Below are 23537 nucleotides of genomic sequence, written 5' to 3'. Positions count from 1 at the left end.
CCTGGCACAGGTTGCCCAGAGAAGCTGTGGCTGCCCCTGGATCCCTGGAAGTGTCCCAGGCCAGGTTGGAGCAACCTGGGCTAGTGGAAGGAGTCCCTGCCCATGCCAAGGGGTGGAAATGGATGATCTTTAAGGTCCTTCCCAGCCAAACCATTCTGGGATCCTATGAACCAGGTGAAAAGCTGTCTGCAGCCCTCAGACCTTAACCTGCACTCCAGAGCCTGGGGCTCTGTGTTCCCCCCAGATGGCCCAGGCGAGCTGCAGTGAGTAATGCAATTAGTGAACCACTAAGCACCTCCAGGGTCACATGCTCCAGTGAGTGTCTTCACAGAGCTGTGAATGCCCCACTGCAGCCATGCCAGAGCTTTTAACACTGGCAATTAATTCATCCTTCACCTGAGGCACGAGAAAAAAAAAAAAAACGCAGCCGAAAAAACAAAACAACCAAAAAAAAAAAAAACACAAGCAAAAAACCAAAACAAACACACAACAACAGCAAAAAAAACCAACCAAAACCAAACAAACAAAACCACACAAAACAAACCACCCACAGCGTGGATTTGGCCATCAGCTAAACTGGTGACTGCTGGTCAGCACCATCCAAGCCTTTTCTTGACCCATCACAAGCCTCACACCCCATAGACGATACAAACGATGATGACGCCGCCGATTTTCAAGTTCATATCACCCAGAGAGAAATGCACGCAGTCATCACAAAAACCGGTGCAGGCTGTCAGAAATCAAGTGAGAGAGGCTTACTCGGAAAAAAAAAAAAAATAAGAGCTGCTAAATATAAACAGGCTGCAAAATCCCCCCAATGCACATTGCTGGGAGAGCATTTTGGAGAAGTGTCAGTAGCACCTGCCCTGGTCTTACACCCATCCCTAGGACAGAAGGGTCTTGGCACTCACTAGTTGCCTTCCACAGATGTATTTCACAGCAGGAAGAAATCAAATATGATGTGAGAATGTGTTCACAAGCCAGGGGAAGAGGAGGCTGCACAAAGAACTGTGTTACTCACCCAGGTTGAGCTCACCTTCACCTCATGCCCCAGCAGGCACCTCCAAACACGCACAGATGGCCAAAGGAAAAGTGGGGTTTGCCAACCTCACAGCCTTCTGAGGCCTTCCTGTGATGCAAGACAGAACACCCTGAAATCAGGTGTTACCAACAACCTCCACGTGCAGAAGAAAAATAAACGTTTCAGACCAATTCAAAATTGAAAGCTCAGCAGTTTTCACTTGAGGAACAAGGATGAAAACGTGAATTGCCACCGGTGTCACCAGCAAAGCCTGAGAGCAGACAAGGGTCAGAATAGAAATTTAGGCAGCTTTTGAGACACTTGCTTCTGTGTCCCACTTGGCATGTTTAGGAAAGACCTTAAACACCGACTTCTTCTTTGGTTTATTACCAGGGGAAAGAAAATATTCTAGCATGGGAGCCCTGAAGCTAAAATTAAACCTCTGTAATTTGGGTTCAGCAGCAGTTGGTACAATTCAGGTCCCAGCCACAATGAGAGGTCTCCAACATTATCAACTGTCAACAATTACCACTGGCCAGACACACAAACCAGCTTTGTTCTGGACTGGAAGCCACAAATGCAACCAGCAGTAATTGCTACCAAAGGCAAAACAAAAAACAAAAACAAACAAACAAAAAAAATAGAAAACAGCCATTCCATGAAAAATCCTCTCCAAAGAGGAATACAGGAATGGACACAAGAAGTGTAGCTATCTCCATGCACATCTTTAAGAAACCGAGGGTGAAATCCAAGTCTGTACACCCAGCAAAGGAGGGGGCTAGCAAGGAAAAAGGATCCCCAAAAGACACTTGTTAACAATTCCAGGCTGAACTCACATTTAATGGAACACGCTGTTCATTAGTGATGGAATTTCATTAGCAGTTTAAGGGAAAGCTGCACATGGAAGAGACAAAATGCAATCAATTTCTCCTGCAGTTTCATACATTGCCACACCGAGCCCCAGCAAGCTCAGCCCAACCCGGATTAAAACCCAAATCAATTAATACTAATTGCTCACCTTATTTTCACAGAGGGATCTTCGCACTTTGGCAAGCCTCAATAAAGAAACACAAGACAAAGGGCCATTTGTACAGAAAGCAATTTACTTGTCTGGTCTTTTTATATCCATTTAGCTATGCATTTAATTACGCTGGCAGGTGATTCTGTCAGCTCCAATTTCCTTCCTCACGACTCCCCCGCGGCGAAGGGACAGCACGGAGCAATCCCACTGTCAAAACCCACAGAAACAGAACAAACAAAGTTTTCCCAGTCATGGGGCAATATCCCAAACCCACTGGCTTCATCAGCTGGTGTGACTCTCCCAGGAGGCACTGAAGACCAAGCCAGGAAATCTATTTCATTACCAACGAGTGGAGGCAGCAAGATTTATGTTCATAAAATCACAGAAGGGTTTGGGTGGGAAGGGACCTTAAAAAAACCCATCCAGTCCCACCTCCTGACATGGACAGGGACACCTTCCACTAGATCAGGTTGCTTCAGCCTGGCCTTGGACACTTCCAGGGATCCAGGGGCAGCCACAGCTTCTCTGGGCAGCCTGTGCCAGGGCCTGCCTGCCCTCACAGCCAAGAATTCCTTCCCAATATCCCACCTATCCCTGCCCTCTGGCAGTGGGAAGCCATTCCCCCTTGTCCTGTCACTCCAGGCCCTTGGAAATAGTATCTCTCCATCTTTCCTGTAGCTCCCTTCAGGTCCTGGAAGGCCACAATCAGGTCACCCCAAAGCTTCTCTTTCTTTCTCCAGGCTGAACAATCCCAACTCTCCCAGCCTTTCCTCCCAGCAGAGCTGTTCCATCCCTCTGATCACCTTGGTGCCTCCTCTGGACTCGCTCCAGCAGGTCCTGGTGCGAAAACACTCTAAAAAAAATGTATTGTCCCATCATCCCAAACCTAAATGGAAGCTTCAGATAACCCTTCACACGGTCAGGGGAGAACACACTTAAACCTGTGTTGCACAGGCACCTGCCCAAACTCCCAGCAAGGGCCCAGGATGAAGGCACAAGCTGCAGATGGAGGCCTCCTGCAAGTCCTGCAGGTAGGAATGCAGAAACGCAGGCAGGGCATGAATCGAGGCTTTCATCCAAGCTCCAGACAGCACCGAAACTCCGCGGGAGCTCTCTGGGTGGTCAGGAAGCAGCACTCTGAAGGTTTAAAGACATGCTTTCCATCAGCCAACCGAGCTGAGGAGCTGATGCAACCAAACTGAGCCGTGCTGGAGCACGGGGACACGGAGGGAGATGCCTTTTGCCCGAGGCAAGTTATAGGGAAAAGCGATGGCAGGGAGGAGAGAAGGGACCTCGTGGAGGAGCTGGAGAGGTCAATCGTCCCCAAACCACGCCAAGGGGGAAAAGCAGGCATAGGACTGGCCTTGGGAGAAGCAAAGTGTGAGGGGTTTAGGGCAAGGGATCATCTGAAACAACAAAACCCAGCTGCTGCTACAGTAATGGATGGGTCTGACTGACAAAAGCAGGACCTGGATCCAAGCAGGAATTGCCATGGCTTGCAGAAAGCCTGGTGCCTGGCTCAACATTGCTCCTGAGGGAGGATGGAAAGCCAGAGAGAGAGAGGAGTGAAGCCATGACAGATCTTCCAGGTTACCGTAAAATATAAAAAACAAAATCTCAAGAAAAAAGGGAGAGGGGGGATAATCAAAAAATCCAAATGCCAAGTAAAACTTTCCTCCCACCACCAGTTTTCTGCACATTTCCCTCTGCAAATAAGACAGACAAGACACGGGCAATCGAGGTATCCGTGTCCTTGTGGGGCAGTGCTGGTGCAGCAGGAAAAATCACGGGCAAAGAATTCCGCCACAGCTTTCTGGCACGAGGTTTTAAATCTCTAGATATAAGATGTTTTGAGCGAGAGATGAGAGATGTTTTCCAGCTGTGGTTTAACTCCAACCTAGAGACATGCAGCTGCTCTGTAAAGGTAGTTCCTAAGAGCTTTTTTTTTCTTTTCTTTTTTTTTTTTAGCAACAAAGGCAGAGGAAACTCCAGTCATCTGAGAGCGTTTTGTCAGCCAGTCTGAGCACTGACTGATGCAGGACAAGAGAGGAAAAACACTTCTTTCTTTCCTCAGGTGGTTGGTTTGGGCTGCAGTTCTCTTGGTGGAAAGAAGGAGAGCTGTTCCTCTTGGAAACGGCGTTTTGAAAAGAAAATCAGCAGGAAGGAGTTGTTTGTTTGTTTGTTTTCAGATAGGGAAGCACCGCTGCAGCTCCTCCACCCCCTCCTGCCCCCCTCGAGCAGAACTCGGGGCTCACAGGAGCCCAGCCTGGCTCCCAAACCTCCCTCACACACCAGCCCTGCCGAGGGAAGGGCCGGTCCTGCCCTCCAGCAGGGCACACAATTAGGCAAAGCAAACGAGTTGTCAATAAGCCCTTGAGTGTTCAATGAGACGTCGCTAATGGGAAGGCAAACGCTCCCCGCCCGAATCCGCGGTGACAACGCTCAAGCTGGCGCTTGATGTCTCTGTGATGAAGCTATTTTCAGTCGCCTTTGAATCCTCCTCGGAAAAGTCAGCCTTGGAATCAAAAGAAAAGGAAAGCCACGGCTGCTCTGAGCTCCTGTGCGCGCATTTAATCAGTCCAGGTGTTTAAATTATTTATCTGCGAGCAGGAAAACTGTACTAATCTTAGGAACGGAACGTATGGAGGGGGAAAGCAGACATAAAGACACACTGAATGACGTGATGCAGCAGAGAATCCTCTCACACACGAGGTAACTTGTGACCACGGGTGTTCTAAGTATTTGTTTTTGCAGCCTGGGCTGAGCAAAACTCAAAATACAGAGGGTTGCTGCTACCAGGAGGAGTGTTTCCCCAAACATTATTGTTTTCAACGAGCACAAAGCCCTCGTCAAAAGTTGGTACTTTCCCTAGTTTGAAAGAGCAGAAGTTTTAATTTATTTTTTTTTTCCCCAAACCCAAAACCGGTGTCCAGGGGAAAACAGAGTATTTGAGAAGGGACACCCAGTGCTCTGGACCAGACCATCCCTCCTCATCACTTACACATGGAAAACAACCTTCTGCCTTTCTTCCTTGGTCTGAGCCTTCTCCTCTACCTCACCTGTCAAAGCCAAGGGTCTGCCCAAGCTGGATGGGAGACCTCCAGGCTGGAAGACACTGCAGCCTTGCTCCCATGGGAACAAGCTGAACTCCCTCCACACTGAAATCACAAAGGTTGGGGCTGAGCACAGAGAAAACAAAATCCCCCACCTTGGCTTCTAAAGAGAGCCGGGGAGAAGTTCAAGGTATTCCAGCTCACTTCAAGCCCCCGCCAGCTGCTGTTTCAATCGTTTTGTTTCTATAATCTGGGCAGCACACCAAAGATCACAAGGTTTGGGGTTTAAGTTTCATTTCAAAAAAACATCTCGCAGGAGAAGAATCATTCCTCCATTTTATTAAGCAAAAGCCACGGGCTGCTGACAGCGCTGTTAGAGGCGGCAGCATCAATGGAACATTATATACATATTAAAGATATAAAAAGGAAAACATTGAGCTGGAAGGTTACTAACAAAAAGAGAGAGAGAGAGAGAAACCCCTGAGAACATTCTCTTTGCAATTCCTTTTTACACAAGCCAACACTTAAAAGTCTCCTGGCTGAGATTCCCCGAGTAACCCACCAAGTGTTTCACAGCATCGTCCCTCCAAGCGGTGCGAGGACCCAGCAGGGCCATTTCTAAGGGAGTGACACGCCTGTTATTGACAAAACCCTTCACAGAGCAAGGAGACACCAGCAAGGCAGATATATATCCACTGTTTGGAAATCAACACTGGCTCAAATTGAGTTACAATGGGAAAACGACCTGTGGTGATTCCCGAGGTCCTTCTTGTCACTGCTCAGTGAGACGCTGCAAGAGGGAACCTGGTTTCACAAGGAGAGGGGAAAGAGAAGGAAATTAAAAGAAATAATTGGCACCCCAGCCTGCCCAGCTGCTCCCAGGTACAGGGGATCCCGAGTCTCCTTCCTTCTTTGGATCGATATTCCAGCAGTGGGAATCCTGCACTCTGATGTTTGCTTTCAGCTGACATCAGCCCTTCTACACCGCTCTGCCCAGACTGTACTCCTGTCATTAGTTCTGGTCAGAGACAGACGAGATCACAGAGCCACAGAACATCCTGAGCTGGAAGAGACCCACAAGGATCATCCAGTCCAACTCCTCACCCTGCCCAGGACACCCCAACAATCCCACCCTGTCCCTGAGAGCATTGTCCAAACCCTCCTGGAGCTCTGGCACTTTGGGGCCGTGCCCACTGCCCTGGGGAGCCTGGTCAGTGCCAACCACCCTCTGGGGGAAGAACCTTGTCCTGAGATCCAGCCTAAACCTCTCCTGACACAGCTCCAGCCATTCCCTGGGCTCCTGTCCTCGCTCACCCAGAGCAGAGACTGGATCTGCAGCCCCCGCCAGCTCTGCCCTCAACCTCCTCCACCTGAACATTCCAAGTGCCCTCAGCTGCTCCTCGTATGGCCCCTCCCAACCCTTCACCATCCGTGTTCCTCCTTCAGATGCTCTCCCAGAGCTTTACAACCTTCTTGTATTGTGGTGTCCAAAACTGCCCCCAGCCCTTGAGGTGGCCCATTTCATTGTGGGTTTTTTTGGCTTTTTTTCCCTTTGGTAGCTTTTTTGGTGGGTTATTTTGTTTCCTTTTTCTATTCAAGTGCCTCATGCCGTAACTTTGAGGATAATTACTTTGGGGGCTGACATTTCCCGTCCCTGCTCTCATGGCAGAGGGTAGGTTATCTGAAGATGATCTGCTTGGTCATTCCAGGCTTTTAAACATGCTCTCAGATAAGCACAGCTGCGTTCTTAACAGCAGCTGAAATCACGGAATTTAAGGAAGGAAAATTCGATGTGATGTTTCATGCTTTAGTTAACAGTCTTCCAAGACACAAAGCTGCTCCAGTTGCTCTGGAAACTGTAACTTGGACACAACCATGCAGATACATCAACCCCCTGGCTATAAATGAAACCACTTTAGCAACGCTGCACATTTGTATGACAAACATTCATAAAAAAACAAGCACTGCATCCCTGATCTTCCTATGGGGAGGGCACATCCCAGGGTCCTTCACACAGTGCACAGCTCTCATCTCCTCTGGGATGCAAGAGGAACGGCTGAGGAGGAGCCAGGAGGGCATGTGGATCTACCAGTGGGATGACAACCCTGTGGGGAAAGGAGAGACGGGAAACACCGGTGGGTGTTTGAGGGATTTGGGATGCCAAGCAGGGCTGTGCCCTCACGCCAAAAGGAGGGCCTGGAAGACAAAGGAACGTGGTGACCAGGATCTCCTGGCCCAGGAGAAGGCAGTGGGAAGCCTGGAGTTGGGGATGGAGAAAGACAACAACCACTGGGAGAAGGACACTCAAAAACAGCGTAGGAGGAACGAGAGCGGGGGGTGTTGGTGGAGGAGGGATGGACACAGCACAACACCAGAAGGCAGACACGTGGGTTGTTGGTTTTTTTTTTTAAAAAAAGGGGGAAATATTCCACACACAAACGACAGGCTGAGTGCTGGTTGCTGTGGAAACCATAACTTTGAATTCAGTGCCTAAAACCCAGCGCTGCTATTTATACCACGCTCCTCACTACAGCATGAGAACTTCTCCTCAGAAACACAGCTCTGCTACTCACCCAACATGGCTTTTTTCCCCCCTTGTTACACACACTGATCCCTTCAAATGAGGCCCCACGAGGCTTTTGCCAGTGTTCCTGGCCCCTGAAGGACTGCACGGCATCATCACCTCTCACAGAAGGAAAACCCCACCACCCCTGTCTTTCCTCTTTCCAAGCAAGACCAGGCAAAATCACTGGATTCTGCTTTGGTCAAGAGCAGCCAGAGGCACTGAAAAGGCCATTTCAAACAGCAGTTTATCTTGTCTCCCTTAAGGCAAATTACAGTCAGCACCGCTTGAGATGGTGTAGGGCCAGATCCCAAAGTCAGTTATCATTAAAGATGACGAGCATTTGTTTAAGGACTCCGGAATATTGCCTCTAATATCCCAGGAAGCATAACTGGATCATTACCGCAAGAATAACAACAACAACAAGGCAGCAGATTAAATTCTGGCTGGCAGAATCCCCGAAAAAACACGCATTTTCAAGCCGCTCTGCTGTTGGAGAAGGAAACAGCTTCTCCCTCCGTGGGAATCACGATTCTGGGGCAAATCCCACAGCAAATCCCACAGCCAAAGTGGGAGCAGGAGTGATCTGCCTGTATCCAAAGCACAGGTGAGCCACATTCCTCTTCCACCTCCACCCTTCCAGGGCCCAGAAGGGAAGAAACAGTCCCATTCATTCCCCAGCCGCTCCTCAATCCTTGTTTTTCCCCCAAGTAGGACCAAGGTGCAAGTGTAGCACGTTCACTGCCACGACCCAACAGTTACAGTAACTCCCACGGGGGTGATGATCCCAGTCTAAGACACTTCCCAGGACCTGGACATGTATCAGTCCCCCCCATCACAGCCTGCAAGGGCAGATCAGGCAAGAGCTGAGAGAGAAAGCCACGGTGCTTTCCAAGGTCAGCCACACCTCTGGAATCCCAAAGGACTGTCCCTTCCATGGGGGATCATCGGGAAGCAGCAAGGACAATCACGTGCAATCCAACTCTGCCTGACCCAGGTGGGTTTGCCAGGGTGAAGGGCAGCCAGGGACAGGGGAGCAAGGACTCGGGAGAGGGGTCCCGAAAACTGCCGAGCCAGGAAGTTGCTCCCTGTGGGATCGGGCCCTTCCAGCACAGGTGAGAGAGGTTCCCGTTCGCCCTTGTTCAATAATTTACAACACAGGCACTGAAGTGTCATTGAAAACGACGGGAGCATTTTAATAACACAGGAAGGGGGGAAAGATGCTCTAATCACAGGCACCCAAGCAATCACTCCGTGGATCTCAGCCTCCCTTAATTTATGCCGATACGTTTTTTTTTCAATCAGAATTTCACACACGGCAAAATGATTAACAAGTCACAAGCGCTACCTGCACCCTAATCCCAGCCAGTTTCCACCAGCCCGGAATCCTCCGGATGCCGCGGGCAAAGTGGGAATGAATGACCAATGCCTGGGAACAGCAGGTCAATTTCACCCAGCGCTTCTTCCCAACCCGACGCGGTCCGGGAATTACGCGCTCGCTCCCGCAACTCTTGTTGCGACCGCGCTGGTGCCAGCGCTTCCCATGGATCCCGGGGCTGCGGGCATCCCTCGGGAGCCCGCAACTCCAGCCAGGGCAGCGCTTCCCATGGATCCCGGGGCTACGAGCATCCCTCGGGAGCGCTTCCCACGGACCCCAGTGCTGCGGGCATCCCTCGGGAGCCGGCACCCCCAGCCAGGGCAGCGCTTCCCGCGGAGCCCAGCGCTGCTCCCGAGGGATGCCCGCAGCTCCCGGCCGTGCCCTGTCCCCGGTGACCGCTGCCCGGCCCTGCCCCTCGCTGCATCCCCGGACCGGGGATGGGGGGGGGGTTTGGTCCCAGCGGGTCCCGCAGCCGCCGGCGGTGACACGTGAAGCGCAGCCCCGGCGCTGCCGCAGGGCCGGCCGTGGGCCGAGCGCGCCGCTCTGCCCCGCGGTGCGGTGCGGGGTGCGGTGCGGTGCAGGGCGGTGCGGGGCGGCGGAGGGAGCGGTGAGGATGGAGATGCTCCCGGCGGCTCCGGCGCGCCGGGGAGGCGGAAACGCGAGCGGGCGGGCGCGCTCTCACCTGCGGGGCGGTGCGCGGTGGGTGCTGCGTGTCCGAGGGGTGCCCGGTGCGTGTCCGACGGGGTGTCCGGGGGTGGCGGGTCCGGAGCCCGCGGGACACCCGCGCCTCAGCGCTCGCCGCCGCCGGGAGGCGCCGCTGCCATATTGAGACCCCCCCGCGGGAGGGGGGGTGGGTGGGTGGATTGGGGGGCGGACGCCGCCCATTGGCCGCGCCGCCCGTCAATCACCGCCCCGCGAGCCAATGAGGCGGCGGCGGCGGGCGCGGCGCGCGGCGGGAGCGTTGGGAGAGGGGCCCGCGCGTGACAATGGGGGGAGCGCACGCGGCCACCCCCCCCGGGCGCGCGCGCCGGGGCTCCGGCCAATCGCGGCGCGGTGCGGTGCGCGGGGCCGGCGCGCGCAGGCGGGAGGGGGCCGCTCCGGGCCCCTGAGGGGCGACCGCCCCTCGCGTCCCGTCATGGCCTCTCGCGTCCCTTCGCAGCCTCCCACCACCCCACGCCCCGAGAAAGAAGGTCCCCGACCCCGGCGAAGGGGCCGGGAGCGATGAGGGGAACGGTGCCCGAGCGCCCGAGGCACCGCGCTCCCCTCGCGGCTCGAACCCCTGCGCGTCCCGGTTCGGTGCAGCCACACCGACCCCGCACCCCCCCGGACCGCCTCGAAGATCAGTGCTGAGCTTTTCCCCCGCCCCTGCCCCTGGAATATGCAGAAATTCCCCTTAAGAAAGTATGTTCTCTTAATATTTGATCTTTGTGTACCAATCAGCGAGAAGGGAGGGGGGGGGGGTTAAGCCGCGGAACGAAGAGCGGCCAACAAGCCCCAAAGGATGCCCAGGTGTTGGAATGTCAGAATTCCGCGCTAAGGATCCGGGCCCGAGGGGTTCCGATGGTCTCACACCTAACAAAGCTCGGTAATGTACCAGGGATGTAGCACTGACAGTGGGCACAAGGAATGCAGGATTTATGGGCCACGAGGACATCTGTCAGAACCCCCGAGATAAAGGAAGAAACTGATGGAGACACCTCAGGAACCGCGCTGAAATCAGCTCTGACTGGGAAAAGGGTAATTCCAGCAGGGGCAGATCAACCCATGGACCACCGACCCAGAGGAAGAGAAAGGCTGAGCATGGGATTAATTAGCCCGAGCAAACCATTAACCAGCAGAAGACAGAATGCTAATTAATAAGAGAACTGTGTAACTTGTAACACCTTTGTTTGACGAAATGTACAAACGGTGAAAAGTTCTGGTGGTCGCAGTGCCAAGGCGCTTGGTTTTTGCTGAGCCGTGACTCAGCTCAAGCCTGGATAAATACATTTCATAACGCACTAATAAATAAACATGAGCTGCGTCTGAACCGAAAGTGGTTCTCGACACAAAAAAAAAAGTTGGAAGCACCTCCCCGTCACCTCTGAAAGTCGTGGGTGGGAAAATCCAAATCAGCCCAATGTGTACCTAATAAAGAATATTTATTTTCCAACACTGTGTATTTGCTCTACTGTTAAAAAATCAAATGCAAAAATCTCAGCTGTCTACTCGTTAATCACTGTGTTGCTTGCAAATCAAATCCAAATATTAAATGTCAGTTTTCCTCATCAAGCCATTGATTAATTAATGGCAGGTTTTAAATGGCATTACCACACTATAGTCAGAGCATTTAATCAGCAAGATTAAATGCAGGGCCTCTCCTGGCTTTGATTTTCGGGTAAAATTCCCCATTGATTCAGCCAGGAGGTTTTATTAAAATTTAATGGTTTGCTACAGCCCCGGATTAGGAGGGTTCAGCGAGTCAAGCGGCCCCTTGGAGCAATCACAGGATCCCGAGCGAGTGACAGGTCACACCCGTTTGGTTTGCAGCTTCACACCAGGACTGCAGGGTGCCCATCAGGTTGTAAGCACGTGCTTCTCCCCAGCCTGTGGGTGGCATGTCAAAATATCCCCGTATCCCAGGGATGTCCCGGTCCCCTTCAGTCACAACGGGGATCATGGAATGGTTTGGGTTGGAAGGGACCTTTTAAAGCCCATCCAGTTCCAAGCCAATGTCATAGGCATGGAGCGCATTATCCCAGGTTTCTCCAGCTTCCAGGGATGGGGCAGCCACAGCTTCTCTGGGAAATCCATTCCAGGGCCTCCCCACCCTCCCGGCCAAGAATTCCTTCCCAATATCCCACCTATTCCTGCCCTCTGGCAGTTTAAAACCACTGCCCCTTGTCCTGGCACTGTCTCCCAGTACAAAAAGCCGCTCTCCCCTGCAGGCTCTGCCTTTCCCTGCCATGGCACACACCAAAACACATCCCAGGAGAACCCCATGTGTCCCATCCCCCGGTTCTGCCACCCCTGCCCCGCTGCAGCCCCTCCCACGGCTCCCACTGCCGGGCACACATGGGCAGGCATCTGCATCCCAGCAGACCTGGGGCCTGTGTCAGCTAATACAGGCATATTTTTTAAGTAATCCCACCTCATTTGCCACTTTTCCAGGGGCCTCAGCGGGTGAAATTCATTAGTCATCTGACAGTTCCAGTTGTTCTGCACGTCAGGTCCCATCTCTTCATTTCCATACCCAGACAGTTGTGCCGAGCCGGTGTGCTGGTTGTATCCCCCACACACCGCCTCCCACCTACTCAGTGCTAATTTAAGGCTTGTTATTTTTGGCTGCCAGGGATTGTGTGCATAAAAAAAGTTCAGTTTCCTCCAAAAATTCTTAAAAGGAAGCAGAACAGGGGCCTGGGCTGAAAACTCCCCTTGCTGAACACACCGACCGCCCAACAGCAGCAAACCTTGTTTTTGGGACACGTCGCAGGAGCAAAACACACCTTCCTGTGAGGATCCTGAGCTTGTGAACGATTGAGCTGCACCAAAGAAGAGTTGTTTCTGACAGGGGCACACAGGAGTAGCTCAGTCAGAATAAAACCAGCCCGGTAGCTCTCCATGAACAGAGTAAAACTTGCTGCAAGGGCGGTAACTCCGTGATTGAAAACACAGCATTCGTCACAGAACAACCTGTATGGATGAGGGAGGCTCAAAAGCCAGGCTCTGTCTGCACTCCAGACGTCCCCTCTCCGTTTGTAAAACTAATTATCTGCAAACAGAGCGTTTTTCTCTTTGCAGTGCACGGCGTGATATTTCTCCTCCACACAAAAGAATGCTCTCGCTCCCGAGCAGTGCACGCCTGTACCTGAGAGGCAGGAACTGCAGGGGACATTCCAAGTGGGAAAATTGAAAAAAAAAAAAAAAAAAGGATTAAAAAAAAAACAAACATCAGGGAAACTGTTCTTTGAAAAAAAAATCGTTGTAGAATGTTACCAGCACACCCTTTCAAGGTGGTGCTGCTGATGTTTTACATCCTGCCTGCAGCAGCAGGATTCCTCACCACCAGTCATCCAAACTGGTCTGAACTGGGGACTTGTTCTGTACTGGTGAACTTCATCCCTGAGACTTCTTTTCCTGCCAGTTTTGCCTGTGGCTAAAATAAGATGTTCGCCACAACCCTTGCCTTCTTTTTCCCTTTGAGAACAGGGGCAACAATGTAATGATGAAGGTTTCCTTCTGGCTTTCAAGTAAAACTAACTCAGGCTGGTTTGCCAGACCCTGAACTCCATACACAGAAAGTAACTATTTCTTCTTAGTAGGAATTTTAGCCGGGATGTTCTGTGCTTCCCTGAGTGCAGGTATCCATTATAATCCCTTGGAGCAGCTCTCCCAGGCCTTTACATGATTCAAAAACCATAATAATGCCTTCCCAGGTTTTGGTTTTTTTTCCCAGTGGCATCACACCCTCGTGCCTCTAGGATTATGTAAAAGAGGGAGATGCATTTGATGGATTATTGTCCACCTCAGCCTCTCTTTTGAAAAATGCTGTTATCTGTGTTCGCCGCCGCTGCGAGGGAAGCCAGCTGTGAAATCAGAGTTCTCTGGATGATGGCACGGTCTGAGCTTTCCCAGGGATGTGATTGCTCCTGTCAGAGGGACACACATGAGGCAGGCAGGAGCCTGGGCTTCACTCCCTGTTTGTTGTCAGCTTATTATTACAAAGTCTTTCAATGCAATTGCTAATTCTGTAGAATCCCAGAGTGGTTTGGTGGGGGGAAGGAACCTTACAACTCATCCCATCCCACTCCCTGCCACGGGCAGGGACACCTTCCACTAGCCCAGGTGGCTCCAAGCCCCGTCCAACCTGGCCTTGGACACTTCCAGGGATCCAGGGGCAGCCACAGCTTCTCTGGCCTCCCACTCCCCCCTGCCATTCCCGTGCCGTGGCAGGAGGGTGAGATGAGAAACGAGATGAGCTTTAGGGTCCCAAACCATTTTATGATCCTGTGGTTGCAATATCAGGAAACTCAGGAAGTATCTCCATGCCATTCCCTTTAAAATCCTTTTTCCCCAGACATGTGAACACGACAGCCTGGTTCCATGTTCATGGATGGGGTTTTTTTCCCCTACAAACAAGCCCTTATGCCCTTGTTGTTGTCACAGTCTATGCAAGATGCCATGCAAAGATCCACTCCGTGTCCCCAGAGGAATCAGAGCAACCATTTGTACCAACTTGAAGGCTTTCAGATCTTTTTTCTGTCTAGTTGTTTGCAGGACAGATTCTCTATTCCCCAAAACTATCAGCCAACCTGTGGGAGAAGGAAGGAAGGGGTTTTTTTTTCTTTCCACAGCTGATATTTTGTCACACTGCCCAAGGTTCATCAAGGTACCCAAATTATAAGCCTTATTGAAAAAAGATAAAATTATTTTTGTGGGGCTGATAAACCTACATCGTTTTTTCCCTTTGCTTCCTCAGACCCCTCACTCACAAAGGTATCTTACTTTTTCTTCTTATTTTTTTGTTTTGTTTTTTTGTTGCTACTTCAAATTTCCTGGCATTTTTGTGAGAGAAGCACCGTGGAAGGAGGAGTCTGTCAAACAAATCTGGACCACTAATGCCACCCAGTGGAACACGCTGGGCACTCTCCAGCGCTAATAAACCCCGAATGAACTTCAACAAACTAACTCTAAACTCTCCCCCCGACATTGTTTGCAACCATTCACACAGGGGTTTTCTGCACCCACCTGTAAAATGTAGGAGACCACGCACGTTGTGTGGTTGTGTGGCTTGTGTTAAGCACGGGTTTTTTTCCTCTCCTGCTTCTGTTTTCTTCAGAGAAACAGCTCGGTCTCTGTGAAGTATTACCCAAAAAGGGTTTAGGGGGGACCTTCTGGCTCTGCAACTCCCTGACAGGAGGGGGGAGCCGGGGGGGTCGGGCTCTGCTCCCAGGGAACAGGGACAGGAGGAGAGGGAACGGCTTCCAGCTGTGCCAGGGGAGGCTCAGGTTGGACATCAGGAGGAATTTCCTCATGGAAAGGGTTGCTAAACATTGACAGGGGCTGCCCAGGGAGGTTTGGAGTCCCCACCCCTGGAGGTGCCCAAGGAAGGCCTGGCTGTGGCTCTCAGTGCTCTGGGCTGGGGGACAAGGTGGGCATCGGGCACAGGGGGGAATCCATGGGCTGGGAGGGCTTTTCCAGCCTCAGGGATTCTGAGTCTGCACCTGCCCTTTCTCAGTGCTGCAATCAGCTCTCCTGCCCTCTCCCAGAGAGCCCTCCAGCCCAGAGCCCTGGGTGCAAGGTCTGCAGGCTCCCCCCCTCCCGTGCCGCCCTTCGTCCCTTTGGCAGGGCTGGAGACGTCCACGGGCCCAGGGGGAAAATTCCCAACAGCTGCAGAGCAGTCACATAAATATTAATGACAAGGCCCAGTGGAAATGGCACGAAAACACGTGGCTGATGCATTTTGCAGCTGCAGTCCCACTTATTAAAGGCTTGTGTTAAACCAGCACCCCGAAGCCTCTGTTCTGCTGACAGCTGTACAGACCCAGCCCGGTGCTTGGGAGGGAACTCCCTGACCATCCAGTGCTCCCAGGGGAAGAGACCATGTGAAAACTCCCAATAAAACCTCGTCTCTGTTACTCTGGAGGCCTGCCTGCTCCTATTCTGTTAGCCCTCCTTGATTTCCCACTGCAGGAACGGGAGAGTTGACCCTGTTGTATCGTTTGTTTCCTGATTTCTCTCTGTAAGTTTATACTTTGCATCTCTCGGATTACCCAAAACAGCTGAGTTAAGCAAAGAAAAAAAAACCAAATCCAAAGGCTATCCAAATGAAACCCCGTGGAAGTTGTCTCTGGCACGTGGGCTGGGATTTGCAAAGTTTTTAGTTTAGTTACCGCTATGAAGGACTTGTACAAATAAAAACGTTGCAAAAAAATCCAAAGCAAGGCTTTGTTTTTTCACCACTGTGAATGAAATCCTTACTCAGTTGTTTTACACAACATAGATAAAGCATGGAAAGCCACAGGCTTTCTTTGGACTTCATTGATTTTTATCCTTGTTGATATTTTTAAACACGTTTTCCCAGTCTATATTAGGAAATATATATTTGTACACAGGCACGCTGTTTTGGTTGCATTCCTTCAGGTGCCTTTCAGTGGCTAAAATAACACCCCTGAGAGCATAAACATTTTGAGAGTCTCCCACGTAAAAAAAAAATTTAAAATAAATAAATAAATAAATAATCTTTCAGATTAGCTTTCTGGACAATGTTCTGTCCTTGACCAGTTTCAGAGGTGTTTCCCCCTCTATTAAGAGCTCAAAAGCCACTTAAAACTTCAGCTGGGTTTGATTGCACCTCATCCCTCTGTGCCGCAGCAGCAGCTCCCGAAAAGCCCTCAGCAGATTGTTGTGCCTGCAAACACCACAATCCCCAGGATCCACATTCCCCTCCATCCCGGCCGTCCCGCTGGTCACTTGGCAGCTGCTTTGCCCTCCAAGCTTCAGCCTGTCAGGCCCTTTGTTTCCGTGGGGAAACACGCCCCGGGCTCTGGTACTGCTTGAAACACCTCAATCCCAGCCCTTGGCGAAGGTGAACAAGGGAAAAAAAAAAACAAAACCCAAACGAACGGACCGACGAAACAAAATTAAACAAAAGCAGCGGGCAGAGCTTGAGCAGCCCCGGCAGGTTGTGCCCAGGTGCAGCTCACGCCCCGCGCTGGGGGACAAAGGTCTTAATCAACATTTACACAACCTCTCCCTCCTCACGTTTCAAAAGCAGCGCGGGGCGAGGGACTCGCAGCACAAAGATTAGCTGGGTTGAGCTGTTAAAAGTGAAATGTTGTTTCTCATCTTGCCAAGGCTCTCCCGCTGACGCTCCTTTAATTAGGGGGAGCCAGGCCCTGGTTATCAGCGGCTCTGCCCTTCGCTCCAGCAGCCTGCAGGATTTCCACCAGGGAGCCACCAGCGCAGATTTCCTAACGAAACGACAATCATTTCCACAGCACTTTTCATCTTCAGAATGCCACACAAACACAAACTCGGGAGTGAACTCTCCCAGCATCCCTGGGAGGTGGGAGAGTGTCCTCCCCCACCTGCAATCCCAGGGGAAGGCGCTAATGGCACTCAGCGTCCTTGCTCGGGACAGCACAAAGCCTCGGGCTCTGGTTTTTTATTTAGTGGTCTGGGGACGCCCAGGGGTCCGGCAGGGAGGGGACAGCAGGTCCATGGCACCTCCTGCAGCAGCAAAAGGCCAGAGGAGGCAGCCTGGAGCATCCCAGGCTGTGCCAGGCACGGCTGTGTCGGCAGCTGAGCCCCGTGACAAAGCATCAGAACGCTGGGACACTCCAGCTTCTAGAAAGCGGGATCCTAAAGGGGAAAAAAACCCAAACCACCCCTCCCAAAGCCTCTCCCAGACCACTCGAAACACGGGATTGTAACGCAACACACGTGGTGCAGCCTGAACAAACACGTGTGTGCCCCCGCCCTCGCCCTCGGGGCGCTCCCAAATCCAACCGCTCTGCTCCGGGGCCGACGCGGAAAGGCGGCTTCCACCTTTCCACAGAGCAGCTCCGGGGGGCGACGGGATCACCCCACTGGGAAGGCACTGCCCGTCACCTCAGTGAGGGGTTAGTCCGGCAATCCCGGGGGTGTGTGCATTCCACTCTCAGTTTAACTCCGTGTTTTTCCCAAGGACCCACCACGAGCAGGAAATTCCACGAAGTTGCACCAGGGGCACGGTTGCCAAGGGAGCCAGAGCCCCCAAAATTCCCTCTTAATTTTTTAACCCCTGTAAATTTTGCTGAGAAGTCGCTGCTGCAGGGGCTTTATGCTTGATCCAGGCCACATTTAGGTGTTTTTTTAAATTACTTTTGGAGATTTTGCTGGGAAGTTTATTAACTTCTGTCTGTACAGAAGCTTAGGCTGCTGTTAACCTGCATCACACGGGAGTTATTTCATCTGCCCTTTAATCTGGCAAATTAGGAAACAACCGGGATGCCCTCCCTCTCCTTTCCCCCCTGAATTGACTCTGATGCTCCAAGTAACAAAATAATCACGTCACCATTTCACCTGGGAGGGTCCAGTGATGATTTCTGCGCTGTCAAACCCCTGCCCCGTTGAGCTGCTTTGGGGATAAGGGGCGTGGGTTTTCTCACCTCCTGGCAAGATCTTAGAAAATCAAGGAGTTAAAAGGAAGTTCGGGGGAGAAAACACAACAAAAAACCTTTCCCTGGGTCCGTGATGTGAAGGATCACACCCGTAACCAACACATTTGTGTTCCTGTTGTATTCCTGAAAGAAAAGGATCTCAGGGGGGCACTCTCAGGGTGTGACCTGTGTGAGGTTTCTGGTCTCTCCCAGCTGGATGTCCCTCAGCTGAGTTCTGCCCAACCTGGACACCTTCACAGGCCCCCTGACACCGATGATTAACACGGTCATTAAAAGCATTACTTTAATTGTTGCACTTGTGAAGAAACCTGACACATCTGGCTCTTATCCGCCCCGTGTGCTCTACATTCGTTCCCAGGCGCGAACAAGGGCACATCCTGAACCTTACTTCCAGGAAGGAGGGAGCAAACCCACCTGATAAAAACATCGGGATGGGACTGGAAGTAAGAGAAAGTGTCACTGTGCCACTCGTGACGGGGCCCTGACGAAGTGAGGGAGCCGAGGGTGACTGGAAGTGAAAACGAGGCGCTGCTATTTAAAACACAGTTCACAAAATATTTAAATTCAAACCAGAGCCACCTGGGGGGCAGCTGGAATCTCTCCTGCTGCCGATGGAGCGAGCGCTGCACGTTGTGCCACGAGCACAGACCCGTTTGCTCACAATTCATTCACAGAGTGTCTTCTCTCCAGGCACATCGGGAATGAAACTCCAAGGAGTTCAGCCCGCAGTGCCAAGGTGCCTCCCAGATAAGGAGCTGCCTGGCTCTCCTACTCTTCCCCAGCATCTTTCCAAGGTTAAGCTACAAATCCACATCTATCTCTCAGACAAACAACCCCCGTGTTGTTTGTGGGGAGTTTTCTCTTCACGGGGTGTTATCAAGAAAACAAATTTCTGCTTCATTAATGTCACCTGGGCCGTGACTCAGGTGTTTGGTGTGAGCCTGAGGTGTGAAACAACCCCTGCTCATCCTCCCCTGACTTTAACGAGGCCCCTTTAAAGAGGTGTGGTTTAAAAACCACCTCGAATTTAAGGCATTTATACCTCGGTCATATGCAGAAATAAATTATGGATAATTGATTAATTATAAAAGCCCTGTGGGCAGAAGCGGGTTCTGCCCTGCTTGGGTGAGACCCCCCTGCAGAGCTGCCTCCAGCCCTGGGGGGGGAACAGCACAGGGAGGAACGTGGAGCTGATGGAGGGAGTCCAGAGGAGGCACCAAGATGATCAGAGGGATGGAGCAGCTCTGCTGGGAGGAAAGGCTGAGAGATTGGGATTGTTCACCCTGGAGAAAGAGAAGCTTTGGGGGGACCTGATTGTGGCCTTCCAGGACCTGAAGGAGCTACAGGAAAGATGGAGAGAGACTATTTCCAAGGGCCTGAAGTCACAGGACAAGGGGAATGGCTTCAAATTGACTGAGAGCAGGAATAGATGGGATATTGGGAAGCAATTCTTGGCTGTGAGGGTGGGCAGGCCCTGGCACAGGTTGCCCAGAGAAGCTGTGGCTGCCCCATCCATGGAAGTGTCCAAGGGCAGGTTGGAGCAACCTGGTCTAGTGGAAGGTGTCCCTGCCCATGGCAGGGGGATGGAACTGGTTGAGATTTAAGGTCCCTTCCCACCCAAACCATTCCACGATTACCTAAAGCCCCGCACGCCCCCTGACCTCCCAGTGCTCCTGATTTAAGTTGAAAACATCGCCCTGTGGCGAAACACGGAGCTGTTCGGAGGGCAACTTCACAGCCGCCGCATCCATTCCAGTTTGGGACAAGAGCTCCGCATCCCTGTCCCTGATCCCTGTCCCTGTCCCCGTCCCTCCCGATCCCGATCCCTGTCCCCGTCCCGCACCTTTCGCCGCCAGGGGGCGCCGCCGCCCCCCGCCGCCGCGAGCGAGCGCCCCGCCGTTCCCCCGCCGCGATTGGCCGGGGCGCGCGAGGCGCGCGTCGCGATTGGCCGCCCCGGGCCGGCCCGGCCTATATAAGCGGGGCGGCGCGGGGAGCGTGCCCGCAGTCCGCGGGATCGGCGGGCGGTGCCGGAGCGGACCAAGATGGCGGCGGCGCGGGCCGTGTGCGTGATGCGCGGGGACGGGCCCGTGCAGGGCGTCATCCACTTCGAGCAGCAGGTGAGGGGCGGCACGGGCACCGAGCGACCCCCGGGAGGGGGCTGAGGCACTGCCCGCCGTTCCATCCGCCCCGGGGCCCGGTGGGGGCTGCGGCTCCAAATGGCCGCGGCCCTGGGGAGCTGCGCCGTCACCTCTGGGAGGCGGGGGGAGCGGCCGCGGGGTCATCCGCTCTTCCCGGGGAAGGCACGGCCAGATAAGGGGCACCGCTTGCGCCGGGTGGTAAACAGCGGGAAGGCTGCGTTAGAGGCGGATAAATAAATTCCGGCGCTGTGTGCGAGGCGGTGCCGGGCTCGTTGGAGGAGCCTGCAGGGCTTCCTGTCACCTTGGCTTGGCGCGGAGCCGCGTAACGCCAAAGTCCTCGCGGCGATGATAAAATCCTTTTCCTTTTCAAGGGTAACGGGCCGGTGAAAGTCACCGGAAAAATCACTGGATTGGCCGACGGAGATCACGGCTTCCACGTCCATGAGTTCGGGGACAACACGAACGGTAAGGGGTGCTCGGCTCCGGGGAGCTTCCCGCGGTGTCGCGGCAGCTCTTGGGTCTCGTTGGCTGCAAATCTGGGTTAGAAAACGTGTGGCCTTTCCCAGGGGAGTGCTCCCCGTGGAATACTCTGAACGTGTTGAGGCTGGTGGTCCAGGCCTGCCGTGCCAAGCACTCACCTGCTTTAACACCCCGGTGTTACGAAATTAAGAAAGCTCCCGGCTGAGCCCCGGGAGCTCTGGAATGAGCACTTGTACTTAAGTGGAATTCTAAGTCTGCAGTGGGTGATTTGCACCCCGAGGATTAGCCGGACGTGCAGCAGGAGAGGATGGGTCCGTGGGAGCAGCAGGTTTGCCCTGACGGATCCCTGTGCTGTGTTGCAGGGTGCACCAGTGCCGGCCCGCACTTCAACCCGGAGGGCAAACAGCACGGGGGCCCGAAAGACGCTGAGAGGTGAGTGCTGGGCTGGGCTGGGCTGGGACAGGCCCTGGGACAGCCCAGGGAGGCCCTGGTCATCCTGCAGGATGTCTGAGGTCACCGCACAGCAGCTTGTTTGACACCTGGGCTGCCTGAGTTAGGGTTGAAATATCCTCTTCGGGACGTGGCTTGTGGGGAGGGGACAGCGAGAGCCTGTGCTCCTCCTGCCTGTCTCTGTGCTTCAGTGCGATGGGAGACCTTGTTCCTCCCCTGGGAGCAGTTCCAACAGTCCAGTTCCCCTTGGGAGCAGGTTGAAACCTAAAGCCTGGCCTCGCACTGGGAGGATCTGGGACAGCATTAGGACCTGCCTGGCATCAGGATCAGCCCTGGAACGCTCGTGGTTGTGTCCATGAGAGCTCCTGTGTGGCTGATGAATCCCACCTGGGTGATGGATCGCTGCCGGCCAGGCGGAGCTGGGAGCTGGCTGTGGGCCAGCTCCTGCATGACACAGCATGAAATGGTGTGTCAGGGCCCGGCAGCCTCTGCTCGGGGCTAAAGGTTGGAGTTGCACGGACACCGAGGCTTTGGCAGGCTCGGTTTTGGCAAATCCCGCTCCTGCTGGGCCCTGCCTGCTGTGGGCAGCAGGATCCCACGAGGACTTCGATCAGTGTCCAGTTGAAACAATTGGACTGAAGCTTCCTGGAAGCTTAAATCAAGCAAATTCCTAAAGGGAAAGCTGCCCTTGACCTGATTTTATAGGACTTGGTTAAAGATGTGGAGTTTGTGGTGTGTAAGAAGCTGATGCTCAGCAGTTGGTTGGCTGAGCTGCACGGAATGTTTCCGGAATGCGTTGAGTCTGAGTCTGGATAGAGTCTGGCAGAACATGGTCAGCTGTGTTTTGAGTGAGTGTTTTGTTTGGGGCAGGTGTGCAGGACACAGCAGCACCCTGGAATGTCCAGAAGTCCCGTGAAAACTCCACAGCTCGAGGCACAGTTCTCTAGGAATCCCGGGCAGAGATGCAGCTCTGATAGAAGCTGTGTGGGAGAGCAGGATGCCAAGTGATGGGGCAGTGCCAGACTGGAATAATCATCCCTAGCTGTGGCTGGAACTGAGCACCTCCTGTGTCCCCTTTGACCTGTTTCCTGACAAACTGCTCCTCCTAATCCTATTTAAACCTAAAGCCTGTGGAATAGCTGATCTGTGATGGGCATTAAGAGCTCTTAAGAACAGTGGCAGTGTTCCACCAGACCTGGTCTGTGCAGGAAAGGCTAATCTGTGGAATTTGAGAGCCTGTGGGCAGAGGGAGATGCTGTTGGCATGGGGGGGGGATTCTGGACACACGTGGCCTGAGCGTAGTAACATAAAGTCCTAGCCTTCCCTTGGAAGAGCTTTCAATCCAAGCCATTTTCCTGAGTTTTGTGTGTGTTCTTGTTGCAGGCACGTGGGAGACCTGGGCAATGTGACCGCGAAGGGAGGAGTGGCCGAGGTGCACATCCAGGATTCCGTCATTTCCCTCAGCGGCCCCCACTGCATCATCGGCCGCACCATGGTGGTGAGTGCAGGGGGGCTGGGGCTGCTGCAGGGCCACAGAGGGCTCTTTGTGTGTTAAGGAGATCCCAGTTTCCTGCTGCCCTTCCAGGGATGTCCCCTTCTCCCTTTAACTTTGCCCCTTCCAGCTGTGGGTGACCGAACTGTGGAGGGAATTGGCACAAATGCTGTCACTGGAAGGAAAGTCCAGTTGGGAGTTTTTAGCGTGGATAGGGATTTGACATTGTGCAGTTGGTGTGTGGGAGCAGGGGAATGTGGGGACTGGGATCTGCAGTAACACGAGTTAAGGTCTCCTCACTTCTCTTTTAGGTCCACGAGAAGCCGGATGACCTGGGCAGAGGGGGGGATGACGAGAGCAAGAAAACTGGGAATGCCGGGCCTCGCTTGGCCTGTGGAGTGATCGGCATTGCCAAGAGCTGCTAAGTGTGGCACCCCAGTGCTGCTCCACTGCTGCTCTTGCCCTTCCTTGTGCAAGCCCAAGATTTTGTCACTAATCTGCTCCTCTGCATCCCGAGCAGCGCTTAAACCTCTGAGACTGACGGCGGTTTTGTATGATGTACATGGCAATTAAAGTGTCCCCCATGGAACAGCTCTGTGGTCTCTGCTCACACACCTGCACCATTCCACTGTTCCCTGTCGCCTCCCTCACTGGATGTGTGCCAGGAAGGATGGGGGCAGTGCTCACATCCCAGACCCTGGCAAAGAGCAGCAGCCCTGGGGGTGTCAGCGCTGCCTCGGGGTGAAGGTGCAGCATTTGTGGATCTCCAACCTGTGTAATAAATGTTCTGGGCAGATA

The 23537-nt window shown here is 53.1% G+C and overlaps 2 protein-coding genes across 7 annotated transcripts in view; one reads left to right on the top strand and one right to left on the bottom strand.

Moving 5' to 3' along the window:
* The window catches only part of TIAM1 (TIAM Rac1 associated GEF 1), a 158398-nt gene extending 148563 nt beyond the window's left edge, over window positions 1-9835 (bottom strand). Inside the window, exon 1 of one of the 6 annotated variants that reach the window (XM_050333454.1) lies at window positions 9719-9835. The gene's annotated coding sequence lies outside the window, so the exon portion shown is untranslated. Of the gene's footprint in view, window positions 1-1021; window positions 1040-9718 lie in introns of those variants that run through there. The other 5 variants (XM_050333451.1, XM_050333447.1, XM_050333450.1 and 2 more) reach the window with 5 other exon arrangements.
* Window positions 9836-20159: 10324 nt separating this feature from the next.
* On the top strand, window positions 20160-23537 carry SOD1 (superoxide dismutase 1). Its single transcript, XM_050333513.1, has 5 exons — window positions 20160-20296; window positions 20689-20782; window positions 21160-21229; window positions 22631-22745; window positions 23051-23537. The coding sequence occupies exons 1-5, from the start codon at window positions 20222-20224 to the stop codon at window positions 23162-23164; spliced, it is 468 nt and encodes a 155-aa protein (XP_050189470.1). The 5' UTR covers window positions 20160-20221; the 3' UTR covers window positions 23165-23537.

Source organism: Myiozetetes cayanensis, unplaced genomic scaffold, assembly GCF_022539395.1.
Source record: "Myiozetetes cayanensis isolate MyiCay16 unplaced genomic scaffold, myiCay2020 scf5-8, whole genome shotgun sequence".
Taxonomy (NCBI): domain Eukaryota; kingdom Metazoa; phylum Chordata; class Aves; order Passeriformes; family Tyrannidae; genus Myiozetetes; species Myiozetetes cayanensis.
The sequence above is the reverse complement of the archived record's forward strand: the minus strand, read 5'-3'. Positions and strand labels throughout refer to the sequence as shown.

Coding starts and splice junctions, on each gene's coding strand:
- SOD1 (XM_050333513.1), top strand. CDS start 20,222: ATGGCGGCGGCGCGGGCCGTGTGCGTGATGCGCGGGGACGGGCCCGTG. Junction 20,297..20,688: donor TCATCCACTTCGAGCAGCAG/GTGAGGGGCGGC, acceptor TTCCTTTTCAAG/GGTAACGGGCCGGTGAAAGT. Junction 22,746..23,050: donor TCATCGGCCGCACCATGGTG/GTGAGTGCAGGG, acceptor CTTCTCTTTTAG/GTCCACGAGAAGCCGGATGA.